This window comes from Pecten maximus, chromosome 13 (assembly GCF_902652985.1).
Source record: "Pecten maximus chromosome 13, xPecMax1.1, whole genome shotgun sequence".
NCBI lineage: Eukaryota > Metazoa > Mollusca > Bivalvia > Pectinida > Pectinidae > Pecten > Pecten maximus.
In genome coordinates this window covers 35,891,734-35,918,443 of record NC_047027.1, presented here as the reverse complement: position 1 = coordinate 35,918,443, position 26,710 = coordinate 35,891,734, and the positions used below count along the sequence as shown (strand labels likewise).

Here is a 26,710-nt window from a genome sequence, read left to right as displayed (position 1 = left end):
TGATTATGGATACATTTTTTATTTTTCCATTTCATTTTTTTCAATATCAAAACAATATCTTGTTATAGCATGAGATAGAGTTGAGACGTATCTACTTTTATCACCTTCAATTGTGGAATAATTCTTGGATTGCTGTTGACTAGTTTGTTACTATTCCACAGTAAATTCCATTTATTCCACAGCTGTAGGTGATAACATAATACTTCATGTTTTAACAATAGATGGCATCAGAACCATGTTTAGGACAAATTAACGATGTTATTAAACTTAACATTTACCTGGTATTTTGGGAGTGTAACTACAATAGATATACAGTATGTTAGGTAATACTATGGCGGTGACTCGTAACAGGTATGCTGTTACATGTTAAATAAGAACTATGCAACGTCATATCCCTATACAGTGTACGTGATTTTGTTGTATATTGTCGCATTGATCCATAGGATGGTTACGGCACGAGCCCGTCTCTTACATGTATCACAGGTATGTATATTCTTCTAGATTTGTTCACAATATAATTATTTGATTTTAAAAGATAAATACCGTTGACAGGTTATATATATTATCAAACTACTGTGATATTTTATAGAGCTATTAGAATACAGAATCCAATTGTCGGATCATAACATTCGTCATCATGTGATTTTTACATGGACTGACTATGAATCCATGTAGATAACCATCGAGTTGGGCTATGCTGTTTATTAATATAGGGCTGAGATGTACGGTCATGGAGAAGATGGGTCGTTGTATATAGTATGTCTAACGGGCTTTCCCATACCTAATTATGATGTGTGTGAAATGTTTAAGAAGATTATCCCACGCATAATTATGATGTATGTGAAATGTCTAAGAGGAATATATTGTATGTGTTTGGATATACTAGATTATAACTTACTGCTAAAACAATGATGATAAAGATGTATCTATATCACTTCATCTTTTCTTACTTTTTAACAAAGAACATATTATATCTAAAAGGTATGTTATTTATTGATAGCAGGTAATATTAAGTATACATAACAGTCAATTTTTATGACATAGTAAATAATGATATAGTGTTCTTAGCACCAAGCCCCTTCATCTCTAGCATACTGTGTCGTTCACTTGATCCATGTCTTCCCCCCATTTACATTGCATAGTGTATACAAAAAATCATTACGTGGAAGGAAGTGAGAACCTAATGGAACCAGAGCTTGGTCCATATAGACAACAGTTGTTACCAGCTACAAAAACACCACAGACCATGTCAAGGTATGTGTAATGTCAGTTACATGTCAAGGTATGTGTAATATCAGTTACATGTCAAGGTATGTATAATGTCAGTTACATGTCAAGGTATGTGTAATGTCAGTTACATGTCAAGGTATGTGTAATATCAGTTACATGTCAAGGTATGTATAATATCAGTTACATGTCGAGGTATGTGTAATATCAGTTACATGTCAAGGTATGTGTAATATCAGTTACATGTCAAAGTATGTGTAATGTCAGTTACATGTCAAGGTATGTATAATGTCAGTTACATGTCAAGGTATGTGTAATGTCAGTTACATGTCAAGGTATGTGTAATGTCACCTACATGTCAAGGTATGTGTAATGTCAGCTACATGCAAAGGTATGTGTAATATCAGTTACATGTCAAGGTATGTGTAATATCAGTTACATGTCAAGGTATGTGTAATGTCAGTTACATGTCAAGGTATGTGTAATGTCACCTACATGTCAAGGTATGTGTAATGTCAGCTACATGCAAAGGTATGTGTAATATCAGTTACATGTCAAGGTATGTGCAATGTCAGTTACATGTCAAGGTATGTGTACTTTCAGTTACATGTCAAGGTATGTGTAATGTCAGCTACATGTCAAGGTATGTGTAATGTCAGTTACATGCAAAGGTATGTGTAATATCAGTTACATGTCAAGGTATGTACAATGTCAGTTACATGTCAAGGTATGTGTAATATCAGTTACATGTCAAGGTATGTGTAATGTCAGCTACATGTCAAGGTATGTGTAATATCAGTTACATGTCAAGGTATGTGTAATATCAGTTACATGTCAAGGTATGTATAATGTCAGTTACATGTCAAAGTATGTGTAATGTCAGTTACATGTCAAGGTATGTGTTATATCAGTTACATGTCAAGGTATGTGTAATATCAGTTACATGTCAAGGTATGTGTAATGTCAGTTACATGTCAAGGTATGTGTAATATCAGTTACATGTCAAGGTATGTATAATGTCAGTTACATGTCAAGGTATGTGTAATATCAGTTACATGTCAAGGTATGTGTAATGTCAGTTACATGTCAAGGTATGTGTAATGTCAGTTACATGTCAAGGTATGTATAATGTCAGTTACATGTCAAGGTATGTGTAATGTCAGTTACATGTCAAGGTATGTGTAATATCAGTTACATGTCAAGGTATGTGTAATATCAGTTACATGTCAAGGTATGTATAATGTCAGTTACATATCAATGTATGTGTAAAATCAGCTACATGTCAAGGTATGTGTAATATCAGTTACATGTCAAGGTATGTGTAATGTCAGTTACATGTCAAGGTATGTGTAATGTCAGTTACATGTCAAGGTATGTGTAATCAAGGTATGTGTAATATCAGTTACATGTCAAGGTATGCATAATGTCAGTTACATGTCAAGGTATGTGTAATGTCAGTTGCATGTCAAGGTATGTGTAATGTCAGTTACATGTCAAGGTATGTGTAATGTCAGCTACATGTCAAGGTATGTGTAATGTCAGTTACATGCAAAGGTATGTGTAATATCAGTTACATGTCAAGGTATGTACAATGTCAGTTACATGTCAAGGTATGTGTAATATCAGTTACATGTCAAGGTATGTGTAATGTCAGCTACATGTCAAGGTATGTGTAATATCAGTTACATGTCAAGGTATGTGTAATATCAGTTACATGTCAAGGTATGTATAATGTCAGTTACATGTCAAAGTATGTGTAATGTCAGTTACATGTCAAGGTATGTGTTATATCAGTTACATGTCAAGGTATGTGTAATATCAGTTACATGTCAAGGTATGTGTAATGTCAGTTACATGTCAAGGTATGTGTAATATCAGTTACATGTCAAGGTATGTGTAATCAAGGTATGTGTAATGTCAGTTACATGTCAAGGTATGTGTAATATCAGTTACATGTCAAGGTATGCATAATGTCAGTTACATGTCAAGGTATGTGTAATGTCAGTTACATGTCAAGGTATGTGTAATATCAGTTACATGTCAAGGTATGTGTAATCAAGGTATGTGTAATATCAGTTACATGTCAAGGTATGTGTAATATCAGTTACATGTCAAGGTATGTATAATATCAGTTACATGTCAAGGTATGTATAATGTCAGTTACATGTCAAGGTATGTGTAATATCAGTTACATGTCAAGGGATGTGTAATGTCAGTTACATGTCAAGGTATGTATATTATCAGTTACATGTCAAGGTATGTGTAATATCAGTTACATGTCAAGGTATGTATAATATCAGTTACATGTCAAGGTATGTGTAATGTCAGTTACATGTCAAGGTATGTGTAATATCAGTTACATGTCAAGGTATGTATAATGTCAGTTACATGTCAAGGTATGTGTAATATCAGTTACATGTCAAGGTATGTGTAATATCAGTTACATGTCAAGGTATGTGTAATATCAGTTACATGTCAAGGTATGTGTAATGTCAGTTACATGTTAAGGTATGTATAATGTCAGTTACATGTCAAGGTATGTGTAATGTCAGTTACATGTCAAGGTATGTGTAATGTCAGCTACATGTCAAGGTATGTGTAATGTCAGCTACTGCAGAGGTATGTGTAATATCAGTTACATGTCAAAGTATGTGCAATGTCAGTTACATGTCAAGGTATGTGTACTTTCAGTTACATGTCAAGGTATGTGTAATGTCAGCTACATGTCAAGGTATGTGTAATGTCAGTTACATGCAAAGGTATGTGTAATATCAGTTACATGTCAAGGTATGTGCAATGTCAGTTACATGTCAAAGTATGTGTAATGTCAGTTACATGTCAAGGTATGTGTTATATCAGTTACATGTCAAGGTATGTGTAATATCAGTTACATGTCAAGGTATGTGTAATGTCAGTTGCATGTCAAGGTATGTGTAATATCAGTTACATGTCAAGGTATGTGTAATCAAGGTATGTGTAATGTCAGTTACATGTCAAGGTATGTGTAATATCAGTTACATGTCAAGGTATGCATAATGTCAGTTACATGTCAAGGTATGTGTAATGTCAGTTACATGTCAAGGTATGTGTAATATCAGTTACATGTCAAGGTATGTGTAATCAAGGTATGTGTAATATCAGTTACATGTCAAGGTATGTGTAATATCAGTTACATGTCAAGGTATGTATAATATCAGTTACATGTCAAGGTATGTATACTGTCAGTTACATGTCAAGGTATGTGTAATATCAGTTACATGTCAAGGGATGTGTAATGTCAGTTACATGTCAAGGTATGTATAATATCAGTTACATGTCAAGGTATGTTTAATATCAGTTACATGTCAAGGTATGTATAATATCAGTTACATGTCAAGGTATGTGTAATGTCAGTTACATGTCAAGGTATGTGTAATGTCAGTTACATGTCAAGGTATGTATAATGTCAGTTACATGTCAAGGTATGTGTAATGTCAGTTACATGTCAAGGTATGTGTAATATCAGTTACATGTCAAGGTATGTGTAATATCAGTTACATGTCAAGGTATGTATAATGTCAGTTACATATCAATGTATGTGTAAAATCAGCTACATGTCAAGGTATGTGTAATATCAGTTACATGCAAAGGTATGTGTAATATCAGTTACATGTCAAGGTATGTGCAATGTCAGTTACATGTCAAGGTATGTGTACTTTCAGTTACATGTCAAGGTATGTGTAATATCAGTTACATGTCAAGGTATGCATAATGTCAGTTACATGTCAAGGTATGTGTAATGTCAGTTACATGTCAAGGTATGTGTAATATCAGTTACATGTCAAGGTATGTGTAATCAAGGTATGTGTAATATCAGTTACATGTCAAGGTATGTGTAATATCAGTTACATGTCAAGGTATGTATAATATCAGTTACATGTCAAGGTATGTATAATGTCAGTTACATGTCAAGGTATGTGTAATATCAGTTACATGTCAAGGGATGTGTAATGTCAGTTACATGTCAAGGTATGTATATTATCAGTTACATGTCAAGGTATGTGTAATATCAGTTACATGTCAAGGTATGTATAATATCAGTTACATGTCAAGGTATGTGTAATGTCAGTTACATGTCAAGATATGTGTAATATCAGTTACATGTCAAGGTATGTATAATGTCAGTTACATGTCAAGGTATGTGTAATATCAGTTACATGTCAAGGTATGTGTAATATCAGTTACATGTCAAGGTATGTGTAATATCAGTTACATGTCAAGGTATGTGTAATGTCAGTTACATGTTAAGGTATGTATAATGTCAGTTACATGTCAAGGTATGTGTAATGTCAGTTACATGTAAAGGTATGTGTAATGTCAGCTACATGTCAAGGTATGTGTAATGTCAGCTACATGCAGAGGTATGTGTAATATCAGTTACATGTCAAAGTATGTGCAATGTCAGTTACATGTCAAGGTATGTGTACTTTCAGTTACATGTCAAGGTATGTGTAATGTCAGCTACATGTCAAGGTATGTGTAATGTCAGTTACATGCAAAGGTATGTGTAATATCAGTTACATGTCAAGGTATGTGCAATGTCAGTTACATGTCAAAGTATGTGTAATGTCAGTTACATGTCAAGGTATGTGTTATATCAGTTACATGTCAAGGTATGTGTAATATCAGTTACATGTCAAGGTATGTGTAATGTCAGTTGCATGTCAAGGTATGTGTAATATCAGTTACATGTCAAGGTATGTGTAATCAAGGTATGTGTAATGTCAGTTACATGTCAAGGTATGTGTAATATCAGTTACATGTCAAGGTATGCATAATGTCAGTTACATGTCAAGGTATGTGTAATGTCAGTTACATGTCAAGGTATGTGTAATATCAGTTACATGTCAAGGTATGTGTAATCAAGGTATGTGTAATATCAGTTACATGTCAAGGTATGTGTAATATCAGTTACATGTCAAGGTATGTATAATATCAGTTACATGTCAAGGTATGTATACTGTCAGTTACATGTCAAGGTATGTGTAATATCAGTTACATGTCAAGGGATGTGTAATGTCAGTTACATGTCAAGGTATGTATAATATCAGTTACATGTCAAGGTATGTTTAATATCAGTTACATGTCAAGGTATGTATAATATCAGTTACATGTCAAGGTATGTGTAATGTCAGTTACATGTCAAGGTATGTGTAATGTCAGTTACATGTCAAGGTATGTATAATGTCAGTTACATGTCAAGGTATGTGTAATGTCAGTTACATGTCAAGGTATGTGTAATATCAGTTACATGTCAAGGTATGTGTAATATCAGTTACATGTCAAGGTATGTATAATGTCAGTTACATATCAAGGTATGTGTAAAATCAGCTACATGTCAAGGTATGTGTAATATCAGTTACATGCAAAGGTATGTGTAATATCAGTTACATGTCAAGGTATGTGCAATGTCAGTTACATGTCAAGGTATGTGTACTTTCAGTTACATGTCAAGGTATGTGTAATATCAGTTACATGTCAAGGTATGTGTACTTTCAGTTACATGTCAAGGTATGTGTACTTTCAGTTACATGTCCAGGTATGTGTAATATCAGTTACATGTCAAAGTATGTGTAATATCAGTTACATGTCAAGGTATGTGTAATGTCAGTTACATGTCAAGGTATGTGTTATATCAGTTACATGTCAAGGTATGTGTAATATCAGTTACATGTCAAGGTATGTGTATTCAGTTACATGTCAAGGTATGTGTAATATCAGTTACATGTCAAGGTATGTATAATGTCAGTTACATGTCAAGGTATGTGTAATGTCAGTTACATGTCAAGGTATGTGTAATGTCAGTTACATGTCAAGGTATGTGTAATGTCAGCTACATGTCAAGGTATGTATAATGTCGTTACATGTCAAGGTATGTGTAATACAGTTACATGTCAAGGTATGTGTAATATCAGTTACATGTCAAGGTATGTGTAATATCAGTTACATGTCAAGGTATGTGTAATGTCAGTACATGTCAAGGTATGTGTAAATTCAGTTACATGTCAGGTAATGTGTAATATCAGTTACATGTCAAGGTATGTATAATGTCAGTTACATGTCAAGGTATGTGTAATGTCAGTTACATGTCAAGGTATGTGTATATCAGTTACATGTCAGGTACATGTAGTATGATGTCAGTTACATGTCAAGGTATGTGTAATGTCAGTTGCATGTCAAGGTATGTGTAATGTCAGTTACATGTCAAGGTATGTGTAATGTCAGCTACATGTCAAGGTATGTTAATGTCAGTTACATGCAAGGTATGTGTAATATCAGTTACATGTCAAGGTATGGCAATGTCAGTTACATGTCCAAGGTATGTGTAATATCAGTTACATGTCAAGGTATGTGTAATGTCAGCTACATGTCAAGGTATGTGTAATATCAGTTACATGTCAAGGTATGTGTAATATCAGTTACATGTCAAGGTATGGATAATGTCAGTTTACATGTCAAAGTATGTGTAATGTCAGTTACATGTCAAGGTATGTGTTATATCAGTTACATGTCAAGGTATGTGTAATATCAGTTACATGTCAAGGTATGTGTAATGTCAGTTAGCATGTCAAGGTATGTGTAATATCAGTTACATGTTCAAGGTATGTGTAATCAAGGTATGTGTAATGTCAGTTACATGTCAAGGTATGTGTAATATCAGTTACATGTCAAGGTATGCATAATGTCAGTTACATGTCAAGGTATGTGTAATGTCAGTTACATGTCAAGGTATGTGTATATCAGTTAACATGTCAAGGTATGTGTAATCAAGGTATGTGTAATATCAGTTACTGTCAAGGTATGTGTAATATCAGGTACATGTCAAGGTATGTATAATATCAGTTACATGTCAAGGTATGTATATGTCAGTTACATGTCAAGGTATGTGTAATATCAGTTACATGTCAAGGGAGTGTAATGTCAGTTACATGTCAAGGTATGTATATTATCAGTTACATGTCAAGGTATGTGTAATATCAGTTACATGTCAAGGTATGTATAATATCATTACATGTCAAGGTATGTGTAATGTCAGTTACATGTCAAGGTATGTGTAATATCATTACATGTCAAGGTATGTATAATGTCAGTTACATGTCAAGGTATGGGTAATATCAGTTACATGTCAAGGTATGTGTAATTATCAGTACATGTCAAGGTATGGGTAATTCAGTTTCTGTCAAGGGAGGGTAAAAACAGTTCCCTTTTAAGGGAGTATAATGTCAGTTAATGCAATTGTGTAATGTCAGACAGGTTCAAGGTTGTTTTAAGTCAGCTACATTCAAGGTTTTGGGGTTTAAAGTTTAGCAAAATGCCGAGGATGTGTAATATCAGTTACCCTTTAAAGTAGGGGGAAAAGCAGTTTCATTTCAAGGGATGGGTACTTTCGTTTCATTTCCAAAAGGTTGGGGGAAAATTTTTTTAATTCCCAAAGGGATGTGAATGTTTTTTAAAGCAAAGGTATTGAAAATCAGTTTCAATTTTTAAAGGGATGTGCAAGTCGTTTCATGTAAATATGTGTAAGTCATTACATGTCCAAAGGGAGGTTATATCCCCGGGACATGTAAGGTTTTGGGTATATCAAAGGGGGGGTTAACAAAAAGGAGAGGGGTGGTAATGGGGGAAATGGGGGGGTAAAGGGGGTGTGGGGAAGGGGGAACATGTCAAGGTATGTGTATCAAGGTATGTGTAATGTCAGTTACATGTCAAAGTATGTGTAATATCAGTTACATGTCAAGGTATGCATAATGTCAGTACATTCAGTATGTGTAATGTCAGTTACATATCAAGGTATGTGTAATATCAGTTACATGTCAAGGTATGTGTAATCAAGGTATGTGTAATATCAGTTACCTGTCAAGGTATGTGTATATCAGTTACATGTCAAGGTATGTAGTAATATCAGTTACTGTCAAGGTATGTATACTGTCAGTTACATGTCAAGGTATGTGTAATATCAGTTACATGTCAAGGTATGTATAATGTCAGTTACATGTCAAGGTATGTGTATATCATTACATGTCAAGGTATGTGTAATATCAGTTACATGTCAAGGTATGTGTAATATCAGTTACATGTCAAGGTATGTAGTAATGTCAGTTACATGTCAAGGTATGTGTAATGTCAGTTACATGTCAAGGTATGTATAATGTCAGTTACATGTCAAGGTATGTGTAATGTCAGTTACATGTCAGGTATGTGTAATATCAGTTACATGTCAAGGTAATGTGTAATATCAGTTACATGTCAAGGTATGTATAAATGTCAGTTGTACATATCAATGTATGTGTAAAATCAGCTACATGTCAAGGTATGTGTAATATCAGTTACATGCAAAGGTATGTGTAATATCAGTTACATGTCAAGGTATGTGCAATGTCAGTTACATGTCAAGGTATGTGTACTTTCAGTTACATGTCAAGGTATGTGTAATATCAGTTACATGTCAAGGTATGCATAATGTCAGTTACATGTCAAGGTATGTGTAATGTCAGTTACAATGTCAAGGTATGTGTAATATCAGTTACATGTCAAGGTATGTGTAATCAAGGTATGTGTAATATCAGTTACATGTCAGGTATGTGTAAATATCAGTTACATGTCAAGGTATGTATAATATCAGTTACATGTCAAGGTATGTATAATGTCAGTTACATGTCAAGGTATGTGTATATCAGTTACATGTCAAGGGATGTGTAATGTCAGTTACATGTCAAGGTATGTATATTATCAGTTACATGTCAAGGTATGTGTAATATCAGTTACATGTCAAGGTATGTATAATATCAGTTACATGTCAAGGTATGTGTAATGTCAGTTACATGTCAAGATATGTGTAATATCAGTTACATGTCAAGGTATGTATAATGTCAGTTACATGTCAAGGTATGTGTAATATCAGTTACATGTCAAGGTATGTGTAATATCAGTTACATGTCAAGGTATGTGTAATATCAGTTACATGTCAAGGTATGTGTAATGTCAGTTACATGTTAAGGTATGTATAATGTCAGTTACATGTCAAGGTATGTGTAATGTCAGTTACATGTCAAGGTATGTGTAATGTCAGCTACATGTCAAGGTATGTGTAATGTCAGCTACATGCAGAGGTATGTGTAATATCAGTTACATGTCAAAGTATGTGCAATGTCAGTTACATGTCAAGGTATGTGTACTTTCAGTTACATGTCAAGGTATGTGTAATGTCAGCTACATGTCAAGGTATGTGTAATGTCAGTTACATGTCAAGGTATGTGTAATATCAGTTACATGTCAAGGTATGTGCAATGTCAGTTACATGTCAAAGTATGTGTAATGTCAGTTACATGTCAAGGTATGTGTTATATCAGTTACATGTCAAGGTATGTGTAATATCAGTTACATGTCAAGGTATGTGTAATGTCAGTTGCATGTCAAGGTATGTGTAATATCAGTTACATGTCAAGGTAATGTGTAATCAAGGTATGTGTATGTCAGTTACATGTCAAGGTATGTGTAATATCAGTTACATGTCAAGGTATGCATAAGTCAGTTACATGTCAAGGTATGTGTAATGTCAGTTACATGTCAAGGTATGTGTAATATCAGTTACATGTCAAGGTATGTGTAATCAAGGTATGTGTAAATATCAGTTACATGTCAAGGTATGTGTAATATCAGTTACATGTCAAGGTATGTATAATATCAGTTACATGTCAAGGTATGTATACTGTCAGTTACATGTCAAGGTATGTGTAATATCAGTTACATGTCAAGGGATGTGTAATGTCAGTTACATGTCAAGGTATGCATAATGTCAGTTACATGTCAAGGTATGTGTAATGTCAGTTACATGTCAAGGTATGTGTAATATCAGTTACATGTCAAGGTATGTGTAATCAAGGTATGTGTAATATCAGTTACATGTCAAGGTATGTGTAATATCAGTTACATGTCAAGGTATGTATAATATCAGTTACATGTCAAGGTATGTATACTGTCAGTTACATGTCAAGGTATGTGTAATATCGTTACATGTCAAGGGATGTTATGTCAGTTACATGTCAGTATGGTAATATCAGTTACATGTCAAGGTATGTGTACTTTCAGTTACATGTCAAAGGTATGTGTACTTTCAGTTACATGTCCAGGTATGTGTAATTCAGTTACATGTTCAAAATTGTTAATGTCACTTACATGTCAAGGTATGTGTAATGTCAGTTTACATGTCAAGGTATGTGGTTATATCAGTTACATGTCAAGGTATGTGTAATAATCAGTTACATGTCAAGGTATGTGTAATGTCAGTTTACATGTCAAGGTATGTGTAATATCAGTTACATGTCAAGGTATGTATAATGTCAGTTACATGTCAAGGTATGTGTATATCAGTTACATGTCAAGGTATGTGTAATGTCAGTTACATGTCAAGGTATGTGTAATGTCAGTTACATGTCAAGGGTATGTATAATGTCAGTTACATGGTCAAGGTATGTGTAATGTCAGTTACATGTCAAGGTATGTGTAATGTCAGTTTACATGTCAAGGTATGTATAATGTCAGTTACATGTCAAGGTATGTGTAATGTCAGTTACATGTCAAGGTATGTGTAATATCAGTTACATGTCAAGGTATGTGTAATATCAGTTACATGTCAAGGTATGTATAATGTCAGTTACATATCAATGTATGTGTAAAATCAGCTACATGTCAAGGTATGTGTAATATCAGTTACATGCAAAGGTATGTGTAATATCAGTTACATGTCAAGGTATGTGCAATGTCAGTTACATGTCAAGGTATGTGTACTTTCAGTTACATGTCAAGGTATGTGTAATATCAGTTACATGTCAAGGTATGCATAATGTCAGTTACATGTCAAGGTATGTTGTAATGTCAGTTACTGTCAAGGTTATGTGTAATATCAGTTACATGTCAAGGTATGTGTAATCAAGGTATGTGTAATTTCAGTTACATGTCAAGGTAGTGTAATATCAGTTACATGTCAAGGTATGTGTAATATCAGTTACATGTCAAGGTATGTATAATGTCAGTTACATGTCAAGGTATGTGTAATATCAGTTACATGTCAAGGGATGTGTAATGTCAGTTACATGTCAAGGTATGTATATTATCAGTTACATGTCAAGGTATGTGTAATATCAGTTACATGTCAAGGTATGTATATAATCAGTTACATGTCAAGGTATGTGTAATGTCAGTTACATGTCAAGATATGTGTAATATCAGTTACATGTCAAGGTATGTAATATGTCAGTTCATGTCAAGGTATGTGTAATATCAGTTACATGTCAAGGTATGTTAATTCAGTATTTGTCAAGGGGAATTTTAAAAATCAGGACATGTTTGGAGTAAAGTCGTTTCATGTTTTAAAGGGATGTAAATGGCATTTAATGTCCAAAATTTGGGTAAGTCATTTTCATGGGCAAGTGGTAATTTTCAGCACATGTAAAAGGAGTGTAAGTGTTTCATAGAAGGTTTGTGTAAATCATTTTCCGTCAAAATTTGTGCCAAAGTCATTCCCTGGGCAAGGGTTTTTGTTTCTTTCAGGTTTTAAAGCCAAAGGGAAAGGGGTAAAGTCAGTACATTCAAGGTAGTGTAAAAGTAGGTTTCATGCACAGGTATTGAAAATCAGTTACTGTCAAGGGATGTTTTTAAATTTAGGTTTTAAAGGGCCCGTAAAAAGGGAATGTCGAGGTTTTCATGTTTAAGGTTGTGATTCAGGTTTCTTTCAAGGTATGGTAAATCAGAAATTTAAGGGATGTTTAAGTCAGTTTAGTAGGTATGTTTTAATACCTTACATTTAAGGTATGTTTTTAATCAAGGTAGTTTTTTTTCAGTTTTCTGTCAAGGGATTTTGGTTTAAAATCCCCGTTACATGTCAAGGTTTGCAAAAATTCAGGGTTTTCATTTTCAAGGGAAAGTGTTTAAGTCAGTTTCTGTCAAGGGAGTGTAATATCAGTTTCATTCCGGGATGTGGGAACAAGGTATGTGTAATTCCCTTTTCGTCAAGGGGTTTTGGAATATCCTTTTCATTTAAGGGAGTATAAAATTTATTAATGTCAAGGTATGTTAAGGGCCGTTTCATGCAAGGGATTGTAATACTTTTCATGTCAAAGGGTGGTAATGTTTAGTTACATGCAAGGGGATGCATAAGGGCAGTTTCATTTTAAGGTTTTTTTGTAAGGTTTATTTACAGGGCAAAGGGGGGTGTAATATCAAATTTTCAGTCAAGGGTTTTTTTCAAGGTATGTGTAATATCAGTTTTCATTGTCAAAGGGATGTGTAATATCAATTTTTAAAAACAAGGTATGGTAAATAAGTTTTCAGTCAAGGTATGTATACTGTCAGTTACATGTCAAGGTATGTGTAATATCAGTTACATGTCAAGGGATGTGTAATGTCAGTTACATGTCAAGGTATGTGTAATATCAGTTACATGTCAAGGTATGTGTACTTTCAGTTACATGTCAAGGTATGTGTACTTTCAGTTACATGTCCAGGTATGTGTAATATCAGTTACATGTCAAAGTATGTGTAATGTCACTTACATGTCAAGGTATGTGTAATGTCAGTTACATGTCAAGGTATGTGTTATATCAGTTACATGTCAAGGTATGTGTAATATCAGTTACATGTCAAGGTATGTGTAATGTCAGTTACATGTCAAGGTATGTGTAATATCAGTTACATGTCAAGGTATGTATAATGTCAGTTACATGTCAAGGTATGTGTAATATCAGTTACATGTCAAGGTATGTGTAATGTCAGTTACATGTCAAGGTATGTGTAATGTCAGTTACATGTCAAGGTATGTATAATGTCAGTTACATGTCAAGGTATGTGTAATGTCAGTTACATGTCAAGGTATGTGTAATATCAGTTACATGTCAAGGTATGTGTAATATCAGTTACATGTCAAGGTATGTATAATGTCAGTTACATATCAATGTATGTGTAAAATCAGCTACATGTCAAGGTATGTGTAATATCAGTTACATGTCAAGGTATGTGTAATGTCAGTTACATGTCAAGGTATGTGTAATGTCAGTTACATGTCAAGGTATGTGTAATCAAGGTATGTGTAATATCAGTTACATGTCAAGGTATGCATAATGTCAGTTACATGTCAAGGTATGTGTAATGTCAGTTGCATGTCAAGGTATGTGTAATGTCAGTTACATGTCAAGGTATGTGTAATGTCAGCTACATGTCAAGGTATGTGTAATGTCAGTTACATGCAAAGGTATGTGTAATATCAGTTACATGTCAAGGTATGTACAATGTCAGTTACATGTCAAGGTATGTGTAATATCAGTTACATGTCAAGGTATGTGTAATGTCAGCTACATGTCAAGGTATGTGTAATATCAGTTACATGTCAAGGTATGTGTAATATCAGTTACATGTCAAGGTATGTATAATGTCAGTTACATGTCAAAGTATGTGTAATGTCAGTTACATGTCAAGGTATGTGTAATATCAGTTACATGTCAAGGTATGTGTAATATCAGTTACATGTCAAGGTATGTGTAATGTCAGTTACATGTCAAGGTATGTGTAATATCAGTTACATGTCAAGGTATGTGTAATCAAGGTATGTGTAATGTCAGTTACATGTCAAGGTATGTGTAATATCAGTTACATGTCAAGGTATGCATAATGTCAGTTACATGTCAAGGTATGTGTAATGTCAGTTACATGTCAAGGTATGTGTAATATCAGTTACATGTCAAGGTATGTGTAATCAAGGTATGTGTAATATCAGTTACATGTCAAGGTATGTGTAATATCAGTTACATGTCAAGGTATGTATAATATCAGTTACATGTCAAGGTATGTATAATGTCAGTTACATGTCAAGGTATGTGTAATATCAGTTACATGTCAAGGGATGTGTAATGTCAGTTACATGTCAAGGTATGTATATTATCAGTTACATGTCAAGGTATGTGTAATATCAGTTACATGTCAAGGTATGTATAATATCAGTTACATGTCAAGGTATGTGTAATGTCAGTTACATGTCAAGGTATGTGTAATATCAGTTACATGTCAAGGTATGTATAATGTCAGTTACATGTCAAGGTATGTGTAATATCAGTTACATGTCAAGGTATGTGTAATATCAGTTACATGTCAAGGTATGTGTAATATCAGTTACATGTCAAGGTATGTGTAATGTCAGTTACATGTTAAGGTATGTATAATGTCAGTTACATGTCAAGGTATGTGTAATGTCAGTTACATGTCAAGGTATGTGTAATGTCAGCTACATGTCAAGGTATGTGTAATGTCAGCTACATGCAGAGGTATGTGTAATATCAGTTACATGTCAAAGTATGTGCAATGTCAGTTACATGTCAAGGTATGTGTACTTTCAGTTACATGTCAAGGTATGTGTAATGTCAGCTACATGTCAAGGTATGTGTAATGTCAGTTACATGTCAAGGTATGTGTAATGTCAGTTACATGTCAAGGTATGTGTAATATCAGTTACATGTCAAGGTATGTGTAATATCAGTTACATGTCAAGGTATGTATAATGTCAGTTACATATCAATGTATGTGTAAAATCAGCTACATGTCAAGGTATGTGTAATATCAGTTACATGCAAAGGTATGTGTAATATCAGTTACATGTCAAGGTATGTGCAATGTCAGTTACATGTCAAGGTATGTGTACTTTCAGTTACATGTCAAGGTATGTGTAATATCAGTTACATGTCAAGGTATGTGTACTTTCAGTTACATGTCAAGGTATGTGTACTTTCAGTTACATGTCAAGGTATGTGTAATATCAGTTACATGTCAAAGTATGTGTAATGTCACTTACATGTCAAGGTATGTGTAATATCAGTTACATGTCAAGGTATGTGTAATGTCAGCTACATGTCAAGGTATGTGTAATATCAGTTACATGTCAAGGTATGTGTAATATCAGTTACATGTCGAGGTATGTATAATGTCAGTTACATGTCAAAGTATGTGTAATGTCAGTTACATGTCAAGGTATGTGTTATATCAGTTACATGTCAAGGTATGTGTAATGTCAGTTACATGTCAAGGTATGTGTAATATCAGTTACATGTCAAGGTATGTGTAATCAAGGTATGTGTAATGTCAGTTACATGTCAAGGTATGTGTAATATCAGTTACATGTCAAGGTATGCATAATGTCAGTTACATGTCAAGGTATGTGTAATGTCAGTTACATGTCAAGGTATGTGTAATATCAGTTACATGTCAAGGTATGTGTAATCAAGGTATGTGTAATATCAGTTACATGTCAAGGTATGTGTAATATCAGTTACATGTCAAGGTATGTATAATATCAGTTACATGTCAAGGTATGTATAATGTCAGTTACATGTCAAGGTATGTGTAATATCAGTTACATGTCAAGGGATGTGTAATGTCAGTTACATGTCAAGGTATGTGTAATATCAGTTACATGTCAAGGTATGTTTAATATCAGTTACATGTCAAGGTATGTGTAATATCAGTTACATGTCAAGGTATGTGTAATGTCAGTTACATGTCAAGGTATGTGTAATATCAGTTACATGTCAAGGTATGTGTAATCAAGGTATGTGTAATGTCAGTTACATGTCAAGGTATGTGTAATATCAGTTACATGTCAAGGTATGCATAATGTCAGTTACATGTCAAGGTATGTGTAATGTCAGTTACATGTCAAGGTATGTGTAATATCAGTTACATGTCAAGGTATGTGTAATCAAGGTATGTGTAATATCAGTTACATGTCAAGGTATGTGTAATATCAGTTACATGTCAAGGTATGTATAATATCAGTTACATGTCAAGGTATGTATACTGTCAGTTACATGTCAAGGTATGTGTAATATCAGTTACATGTCAAGGGATGTGTAATGTCAGTTACATGTCAAGGTATGTATAATATCAGTTACATGTCAAGGTATGTTTAATATCAGTTACATGTCAAGGTATGTATAATATCAGTTACATGTCAAGGTATGTGTAATGTCAGTTACATGTCAAGGTATGTGTAATATCAGTTACATGTCAAGGTATGTATAATGTCAGTTACATGTCAAGGTATGTGTAATATCAGTTACATGTCAAGGTATGTGTAATGTCAGTTACATGTCAAGGTATGTGTAATGTCAGTTACATGTCAAGGTATGTATAATGTCAGTTACATGTCAAGGTATGTGTAATGTCAGTTACATGTCAAGGTATGTGTAATATCAGTTACATGTCAAGGTATGTGTAATATCAGTTACATGTCAAGGTATGTATAATGTCAGTTACATATCAATGTATGTGTAAAATCAGCTACATGTCAAGGTATGTGTAATATCAGTTACATGCAAAGGTATGTGTAATATCAGTTACATGTCAAGGTATGTGCAATGTCAGTTACATGTCAAGGTATGTGTACTTTCAGTTACATGTCAAGGTATGTGTAATATCAGTTACATGTCAAGGTATGTGTACTTTCAGTTACATGTCAAGGTATGTGTACTTTCAGTTACATGTCAAGGTATGTGTAATGTCAGTTACATGACAAAGTATGTGTAATGTCAGTTACATGTCAAGGTATGTGTAATATCAGTTACATGTCAAGGTATGTGTAATGTCAGCTACATGTCAAGGTATGTGTAATATCAGTTACATGTCAAGGTATGTGTAATATCAGTTACATGTCGAGGTATGTATAATGTCAGTTACATGTCAAAGTATGTGTAATGTCAGTTACATGTCAAGGTATGTGTTATATCAGTTACATGTCAAGGTATGTGTAATATCAGTTACATGTCAAGGTGTGTGTAATGTCAGTTACATGTCAAGGTATGTGTAATATCAGTTACATGTCAAGGTATGTGTAATCAAGGTATGTGTAATGTCAGTTACATGTCAAGGTATGTGTAATATCAGTTACATGTCAAGGTATGCATAATGTCAGTTACATGTCAAGGTATGTGTAATGTCAGTTACATGTCAAGGTATGTGTAATATCAGTTACATGTCAAGGTATGTGTAATCAAGGTATGTGTAATATCAGTTACATGTCAAGGTATGTGTAATATCAGTTACATGTCAAGGTATGTATAATATCAGTTACATGTCAAGGTATGTATAATGTCAGTTACATGTCAAGGTATGTGTAATATCAGTTACATGTCAAGGGATGTGTAATGTCAATTACATGTCAAGGTATGTATAATATCAGTTACATGTCAAGGTATGTGTAATATCAGTTACATGTCAAGGTATGTATGATATCAGTTACATGTCAAGGTATGTGTAATGTCAGTTACATGTCAAGGTATGTGTAATCAAGGTATGTGTAATATCAGTTACATGTCAAGGTATGCATAATGTCAGTTACATGTCCAGGTATGTGTAATGTCAGTTGCATGTCAAGGTATGTGTAATGTCAGTTACATGTCAAGGTATGTGTAATATCAGTTACATGTCAAGGTATGTGTAATATCAGTTACATGTCAAGGTATGTGTAATGTCAGTTACATGTCAAGGTATGTGAAATGTGAGTTACTATGGTGATCTATATTTGTTAATATCGAGAGCGTATACCATTGGCTGTTTGATTTATATAATTACCATAGATTCAAACCTATTCCTTTAGATTGAAATGTTTTCAACCTCTTACTTGATTTGATTGAACTAAAAAGGTGTCGCAGATTAATATTTATTGCTGATTTAAAACAAAATGTTATGGAAATAGATGTCTCTCAGTGCCATAACAGTTAATATATTAAGTAAGACATTCATTATTATTCTGTTCCTGTTTTGGGGTCTAGTTTTCCCACAATGAAGATGAACAGCAGGTTTACCGGGGATGTGGACGATATGTACAATGCCCACGGTCACGCTGGCAATCATTGTCGGGAGGCAATATTAGAAGGTTTAGGTAAGAATGTTGATCGGTTCATCATTGTAGGAGTAAGGCATGGTAATAATAAACAGAATAAACACAGTTGCCAAAAAGGAAAAACAACAGAATAAACACAGTTACTTGATAAAAAAACCCAGAATAAACACAGTTACTTGAGGGAAAAACCCAGAATAAACACAATAACTTAATAGGAAAAAAACAGAATAAACACAGTTACGTAATAGGGGAAAAACAGAATAAACACAGTTACTTAATAGGAAAAAAACATAATAAACACAATTACTTAATAGGGGAAAACAGAATAAACACAGTTACTTAATAGGGAAAAACAGAATAAACAGTTACTTAATAGGGGAAAAACAGAATAAACACAGTTACTTAATAGGGGAAAAACAGAATAAACACAGTTACTTAATAGGAAAAAACAGAATAAACACAGTTACTTAATAGGGGAAAAACAGAATAAACACAGTTACTTAATAGGGGAAAACAGAATAAACACAGTTACTTAATAGGGGAAAAACAGAATAAACACAGTTACTTAATAGGGGAAAACAGAATAAACACAGTTACTTAATAGGGGAAAACAGAATAAACACAGTTACTTAATAGGAAAAAACAGTATAAACACAGTTACTTAATAGGGGAAAACAGAATAAACACAGTTACTTAATAGGGGAAAACAGAATAAACACAGTTACTTAATAGGGGAAAACAGAATAAACACAGTTACTTAATAGGGGAAAAACAGAATAAACACAGTTACTTAATAGGGGAAAAACAGAATAAACACAGTTACTTAATAGGGGAAAAACAGAATAAACAGTTACTTAAATTAATAGGGGGAAAACAGAATAAACACAGTTACTTAATAGGGGAAAACAGAATAAACACAGTTACTTAATAGGGGAAAACATAATAAACACAGTTACTTAATAGGGGAAAACAGAATAAACACAGTTACTTAATAGGGGAAAAACAGAATAAACACAGTTACTTAATAGGGGAAAACAGAATAAACACAGTTACTTAATAGGGGAAAACAGAATAAACACAGTTGCTTAATAGGGAAAAACAGAATAAACAGTTACTTAATAGGGGAAAAACAGAATAAACACAGTTACTTAATAGGGGAAAAACAGAATAAACACAGTTACTTAATAGGAAAAAACAGAATAAACACAGTTACTTAATAGGGGAAAAACAGAATAAACACAGTTACTTAATAGGGGAAAACAGAATAAACACAGTTACTTAATAGGGGAAAACAGAATAAACACAGTTACTTAATAGGGGAAAACAGAATAAATACAGTTACTTAATAGGGGAAAAACAGAATAAACACAGTTACTTAATAGGGGAAAAACAGAATAAACACAGTTACTTAATAGGGGAAAAACAGAATAAACAGTTACTTAAATTAATAGGGGGAAAACAGAATAAACACAGTTACTTAATAGGGGAAAACAGATTAAACACAGTTACTTAATAGGGGAAAAACAGAATAAACACAGTTACTTAATAGGGGGAAAACAGAATAAACACAGTTACTTAATAGGGGAAAAACAGAATAAACACAATTACTTAATAGGGGAAAACAGAATAAACACAGTTACTTAATAGGGAAAAACAGAATAAACAGTTACTTAATAGGGGAAAAACAGAATAAACACAGTTACTTAATAGGGGAAAACATAATAAACACAGTTACTTAATAGGGGAAAACAGAATAAACACTGTTGCTTAATAGGGAAAAACAGAATAAACAGTTACTTAATAGGGGAAAAACAGAATAAACACAGTTACTTAATAGGGGAAAAACAGAATAAACACAGTTACTTAATAGGAAAAAACAGAATAAACACAGTTACTTAATAGGGGAAAACAGAATAAACACAGTTACTTAATAGGGGAAAACAGAATAAACACAGTTACTTAATAGGGGAAAACAGAATAAACACAGTTACTTAATAGGGGAAAAACAGAATAAACACAGTTACTTAATAGGGGAAAAACAGAATAAACACAGTTACTTAATAGGGGAAAAACAGAATAAACAGTAACTTAAATTAATAGGGGGAAAACAGAATAAACACAGTTACTTAATAGGGGAAAACAGAATAAACACAGTTACTTAATAGGGGAAAACATAATAAACACAGTTACTTAATAGGGGAAAACAGAATAAACACAGTTACTTAATAGGGGAAAAACATAATAAACACAGATACTTAATAGGGGAAAAACAGAATAAACACAGTTACTTAATAGGGGAAAAACAGAATAAACACAGTTACTTAATAGGAAAAAACAGAATAAACACAGTTACTTAATAGGGGAAAACAGAATAAACAGTTACTTAAATTAATAGGGGGAAAACAGAATAAACACAGTTACTTAATAGGGGATAACAGAATAAACAGTTACTTAAATTAATAGGGGGAAAACAGAATAAACACAGTTACTTAATAGGGGAAAACAGAATAAACACAGTTACTTAATAGGGGAAAACATAATAAACACAGTTACTTAATAGGGGAAAACAGAATAAACACAGTTACTTAATAGGGGAAAAACAGAATAAACACAGTTACTTAATAGGAAAAAACAGAATAAACACAGTTACTTAATAGGGGATAACAGAATAAACAGTTACTTAAATTAATAGGGGGAAAACAGAATAAACACAGTTACTTAATAGGGGAAAACAGAATAAACACAGTTACTTAATAGGGGAAAACATAATAAACACAGTTACTTAATAGGGGAAAACAGAATAAACACAGTTACTTAATAGGGGAAAAACAGAATAAACACAGTTACTTAATAGGGGAAAAACAGAATAAACACAGTTACTTAATAGGGGAAAAACAGAATAAACACAGTTACTTAATAGGAAAAAACAGAATAAACACAGTTACTTAATAGGGGAAAAACAGAATAAACACAGTTACTTAATAGGGGAAAACAGAATAAACACAGTTACTTAATAGGGGAAAACAGAATAAACACAGTTACTTAATAGGGGAAAACAGAATAAACACAGTTACTTAATGGGGGAAAAACAGAATAAACACAGTTACTTAATGGGGGAAAAACAGAATAAACACAGTTACTTAATAGGGGGAAACAGAATAAACACAGTTACTTAATGGGGAAAAACATAATAAACACAGATACTTAATAGGGGAAAAACAGAATAAACACAGTTACTTAATAGGGGAAAAACAGAATAAACACAGTTACTTAATAGGAAAAAACAGAATAAACACAGTTACTTAATAGGGGAAAACAGAATAAACGCAGTAACTTAATAGGGGAAAACAGAATAAACAGTTACTTAAAAGGGTAAAAACAGAATAAACACAGTTACTTAATAGGAAAAAACAGAATAAACACAGTTACTTAATAGGGGAAAAACAGAATAAACACAGTTACTTAATGGGGGAAAAACAGAATAAACACAGTTACTTAATAGGGGGAAACAGAATAAACACAGTTACTTAATGGGGGAAAACATAATAAACACAGTTACTTAATAGGGGAAAACAGAATAAACACAGTTACTTAATGGGGAAAAACAGAATAAACACAGTTACTTAATGGGGAAAAACATAATAAACACAGTTACTTAATGGGGGGAAACAGAATAAACACAGTTACAGAAAACATGTCAACATATCAATCAGAAAGAAAGATAACCGGCTTTATCTTTAGAATAGATTAGCCGAGCTAATTGTGAATTCAGAGTCCTGTTTAATCGAAAATGTTCAAACAATTGTCATCTCAATTAGAACACTGCAAAAGAAAAATAATTTTCTATTTCTCTCACAAGAAAAATAAAACTCCAATAAGTCTTACATTAGTTTGCAGGAAACGTCCGACAGTAGGTTAAAGTATATCATAGTTGGTTTTTTTCAGGCAGTACCATTTGTGTTGAAAAAAAGACATTAACATTGATCTTATGCATATTTTGTAAAAACAGGAAGAATAATTAATTCAAGATCAGAACATCTGGCAGTACAACCAGTTAGCATAGCAGATTTTGGAACTGCGGATGGGCGTGCTTCTCTCTCTCTCATCAATGAAATGATAGGTAAATATGATAATTACATCAGAAAAAAATATAAATTCAGTTTTCATAATGATCATTGAAGAAACTTCATACTGTAAGAAAGGATACTTTCACTTGTATGTATTCGCATTTAGATCTTTTATTTTCGCGGAGATTTTATCATCGCGAAATAAGCGAAAATTTCTGCTTCACGATTATTTTCACTTTAACTATAAGTAAGATTGTTTGAATAGCAAATTGACGACCGTAATACATTTCTTAATCGGATATGAAACATATCTCTTCAACAGGATTCGGTTTATTTTTTATATTTTTTATTATTGTAACCTTTTGTAAAATATATAAACAATAATTTATTATATTGATATAAATTAATAGATACTTCATAAATATTAATGTTACTTATTATTATTTTGTTACAGATGCCATACAAACAGGCCTGGGGCAGGAGCAGCCTATTCTATTGTACTATAATGATCAACCAATGAACGACTTCAATCTTCTCAGCAAAGCTATCCAAGGTATAAAGGATTATAATGCATAACGCTGAGAGTGATATTTGAAATTTAGTCATATCCATGCATATCCATATTTTTGTTCATTTTATTAATTTGAAGGCAGTATTCTATATAGAGTTCAGGTTTCACGTGCTCATAGAGCGAACGAAGATACATTCAGATGCAAACCCTGGACTATATTTCTGACGTGGTAAATGTGTTGATCCTGCTGGTTAACAGATGTTTTAACGCACTTTTCTTTTAAGTGATGAAATAACTAAAGATGTATTTAAGATAAAAAGGAAATCTGTAATATATATTTCTGATGTCTGCGTTAATCTTTAATGAAACAATCTGAAAAGGTATCAACTATGAAACGATAATGGACAAATCATTCTGATTAATTTTGATCTGAAATGAAATTTAGGAAACACACGTGATCCCGGACTAAATGTCACCGGTAGCGTCTACCCAGTAATTGTACCGCGGACTATGTATGAACAGTGTCTCCCTGATAATTCTCTCGACCTAGGAATATCCACTGTGGCTACACATTACTTATCTAAACAGTAAGTATCTAGAGAAAGAGAGGTATCTTCAATTGTTGTAATATTATATTTTATTATTGATAATTCATTATTGTCAGCTTCTACACAATTTTATGGTGATATTTTAATCCCATCATCAAAAAAAACATATTCTTTTTCAGGGTTTGTCAAATTAAAAACGGTATATATTTTGAAGAGGCGGATGACGGAGAACAGAACTTGATTAGACAACAAGGAAAAGTCGACTGGAGAGCTTATGTTATTTCTAGGGGACGGGAACTGAAACCAGGTATATATATACTGAGGTCGACATGAAGTATAATAATCAACAAACACCAAGCATAACGCATGTGGGTTAATGTTGCATTTATAATTAAAAAGAACAAAAAACATCATGTTTTAATATAAATTCAATATTTAATGATTTCCCGGTTAGTTCTGTTTGTTTTTTTGATCGGATTTTAATGTTAGGTGTCCAACGTCTTTATCGGGATGTTTTCGTCGTTCCTCGTGTTCTCGCGTGGTCACGTGACCGGCACGAAGGACTACATTAACACTTGGTCGGTAAATATGGCCAGAGCACCCGACCAACGTATTTTGTCGTACAAACAAATATGATACACTTATTCATCGTGCTAAGAAACCGAGAAAAAGTGCTGTACATTCTTCTATTTATTCAAGTATGGTTACATAACGGCGTTATAAACTGGTGTTAATTGAAGAAATGCCGATTAATTGACTACTTTTTAAGTAATTTTGACGATGTTTGTCATTTTCGTAAGAATGTACAGCACTTTTCGTTGCTCTCATACAATTACCTTTACGCTCGTACCTGTTTCATAAGTATTGATTTAGGGTAGTCGGGTGCTCTAGGACAATTCATAGAGCAAGTGTTAATGTTCATTCTCCAATATTGGAACTCTTCAGTGTTTTAAGTATCGAAATCGGCATATAGAAACGAACAAACGTTAATAAACGAATGCAATGGATCGTAATTAATTCAATTAATTATTTACAGATGATTTCCAAAGACATAAGGTATAGTTAGAAGTTTTCGGCTGTACACTTGCAAGTTTGTAAATTCGTCACTGTGATGAAACCACCGTCCTCGTCGTTGCCATGACAGCCGATCGAAGCTGCGATCACGAATGCACTGACAAAGTGAAAGTTGAAGTATTTTTCGCAACATGCGGTTTAAACTTAAAATTACAATCACATCTCATATTGATTGGGGTTGTTTAATCATACCTGATCAATTGAATTATCAGAAAACTAACAAAAACATTAAAAAACACAGAATGAAGCCTTCGTGTCAGGCAGTGCAGACACAACGCGGGATCTGTAAACAATGTGACGTCATTGGAATGTACAAGTTGCAACAATGTACAACAATGTATATTTTACATGAATACACTAATGAGCAACAAAACGGGACGCAACATTAACCCACATGCGAATACACCATTCCAGGGATTGATAAAAGGACAGCCATTATAAGATATATAATGACACGTATAGTAAGATGTTGTTATCAATTGGTCAACATCAGTATTCGAGACCTGGCATCAGTTCTAACTACCCAATAAGTCATGTGACATATCCCTTTACTCTTGGATACAATTTTGACATTCTTTGAACTCCTATCGGCTGGCTGTGGATCTTGGCCTACGCAGGTTAAGGGAGAGGGGCAAAACAAACGTGACCATGCCTTGAAATTTATTGAAACGCTGAGTACTTTTGCTTTTTGTTGTCTTTATTTGGCTTTGGCAACATAACAAAACATCATCTAATCTTATATACCGATATTAGACAACATTGATTCAAAATTTCTATTTCATTGAACCCAGAAGATTTCTTAAAAACGCGTTGCAATATCAATTTTAGGCCACCATCATCAGATGCTGAGATGTTCGTTGGTTGTGTCCTATGCATTTCAAGTCAGGTAAAAAAAAGACGGGTGATTATCCTGGATTTTCACATATTGTTTTAATTGTTTTTTCTCAGAAATCCCCCCCCCCCTCCTTGAATGGTGGCAGTCAACAACCCTCTGGAGTCTCACCTTGGTTACAGATTTCTTAAAGCCCGTTCTGATGTTTGTGCTGTAGCAAAAACACCTTTCTAGTCATTGTCTTGATGAACTAACATTTTGTTTTATTCAGGAGGATTTCTTATAACTTTAACCATCTCGTCAAACGATAAAGGCGAGTTGTCGTCGGTGTTTGAAAATGGACTTTCCCTACTGGGCAGTGTCATGTCTGACATGGCCAGAGAAGGAATAATCACACAGGTTTGTAAAATGATGAATGGCTTTAGGTGATTGAGTCAAAGTTATGATGCTGAGCTTTGTTATAATTTGATTCAGGTCAAATGATTGGAAAATAAACAACAAAACAAAAAACAGGGTTTTGACAGATATAGG

The 26,710-nt window shown here is 33.4% G+C and overlaps 1 protein-coding gene across 1 annotated transcript in view; it reads left to right on the top strand.

The window, feature by feature from the left end:
- Positions 1 to 444: 444 nt before the first annotated feature.
- The window catches only part of LOC117340718 (farnesoic acid carboxyl-O-methyltransferase-like), a 27,233-nt gene continuing 967 nt past the window's right edge, over positions 445 to 26,710 (top strand). The window contains exons 1-8 of the mRNA XM_033902481.1: positions 445 to 483; positions 1,143 to 1,254; positions 19,077 to 19,186; positions 23,157 to 23,267; positions 23,669 to 23,767; positions 24,171 to 24,312; positions 24,453 to 24,580; positions 26,451 to 26,578. Of these exons, the coding sequence (XP_033758372.1) occupies positions 1,184 to 1,254; positions 19,077 to 19,186; positions 23,157 to 23,267; positions 23,669 to 23,767; positions 24,171 to 24,312; positions 24,453 to 24,580; positions 26,451 to 26,578 (789 nt within the window). The 5' untranslated portion in view covers positions 445 to 483; positions 1,143 to 1,183. The remainder of the gene's footprint in view (positions 484 to 1,142; positions 1,255 to 19,076; positions 19,187 to 23,156; positions 23,268 to 23,668; positions 23,768 to 24,170; positions 24,313 to 24,452; positions 24,581 to 26,450; positions 26,579 to 26,710) is intronic.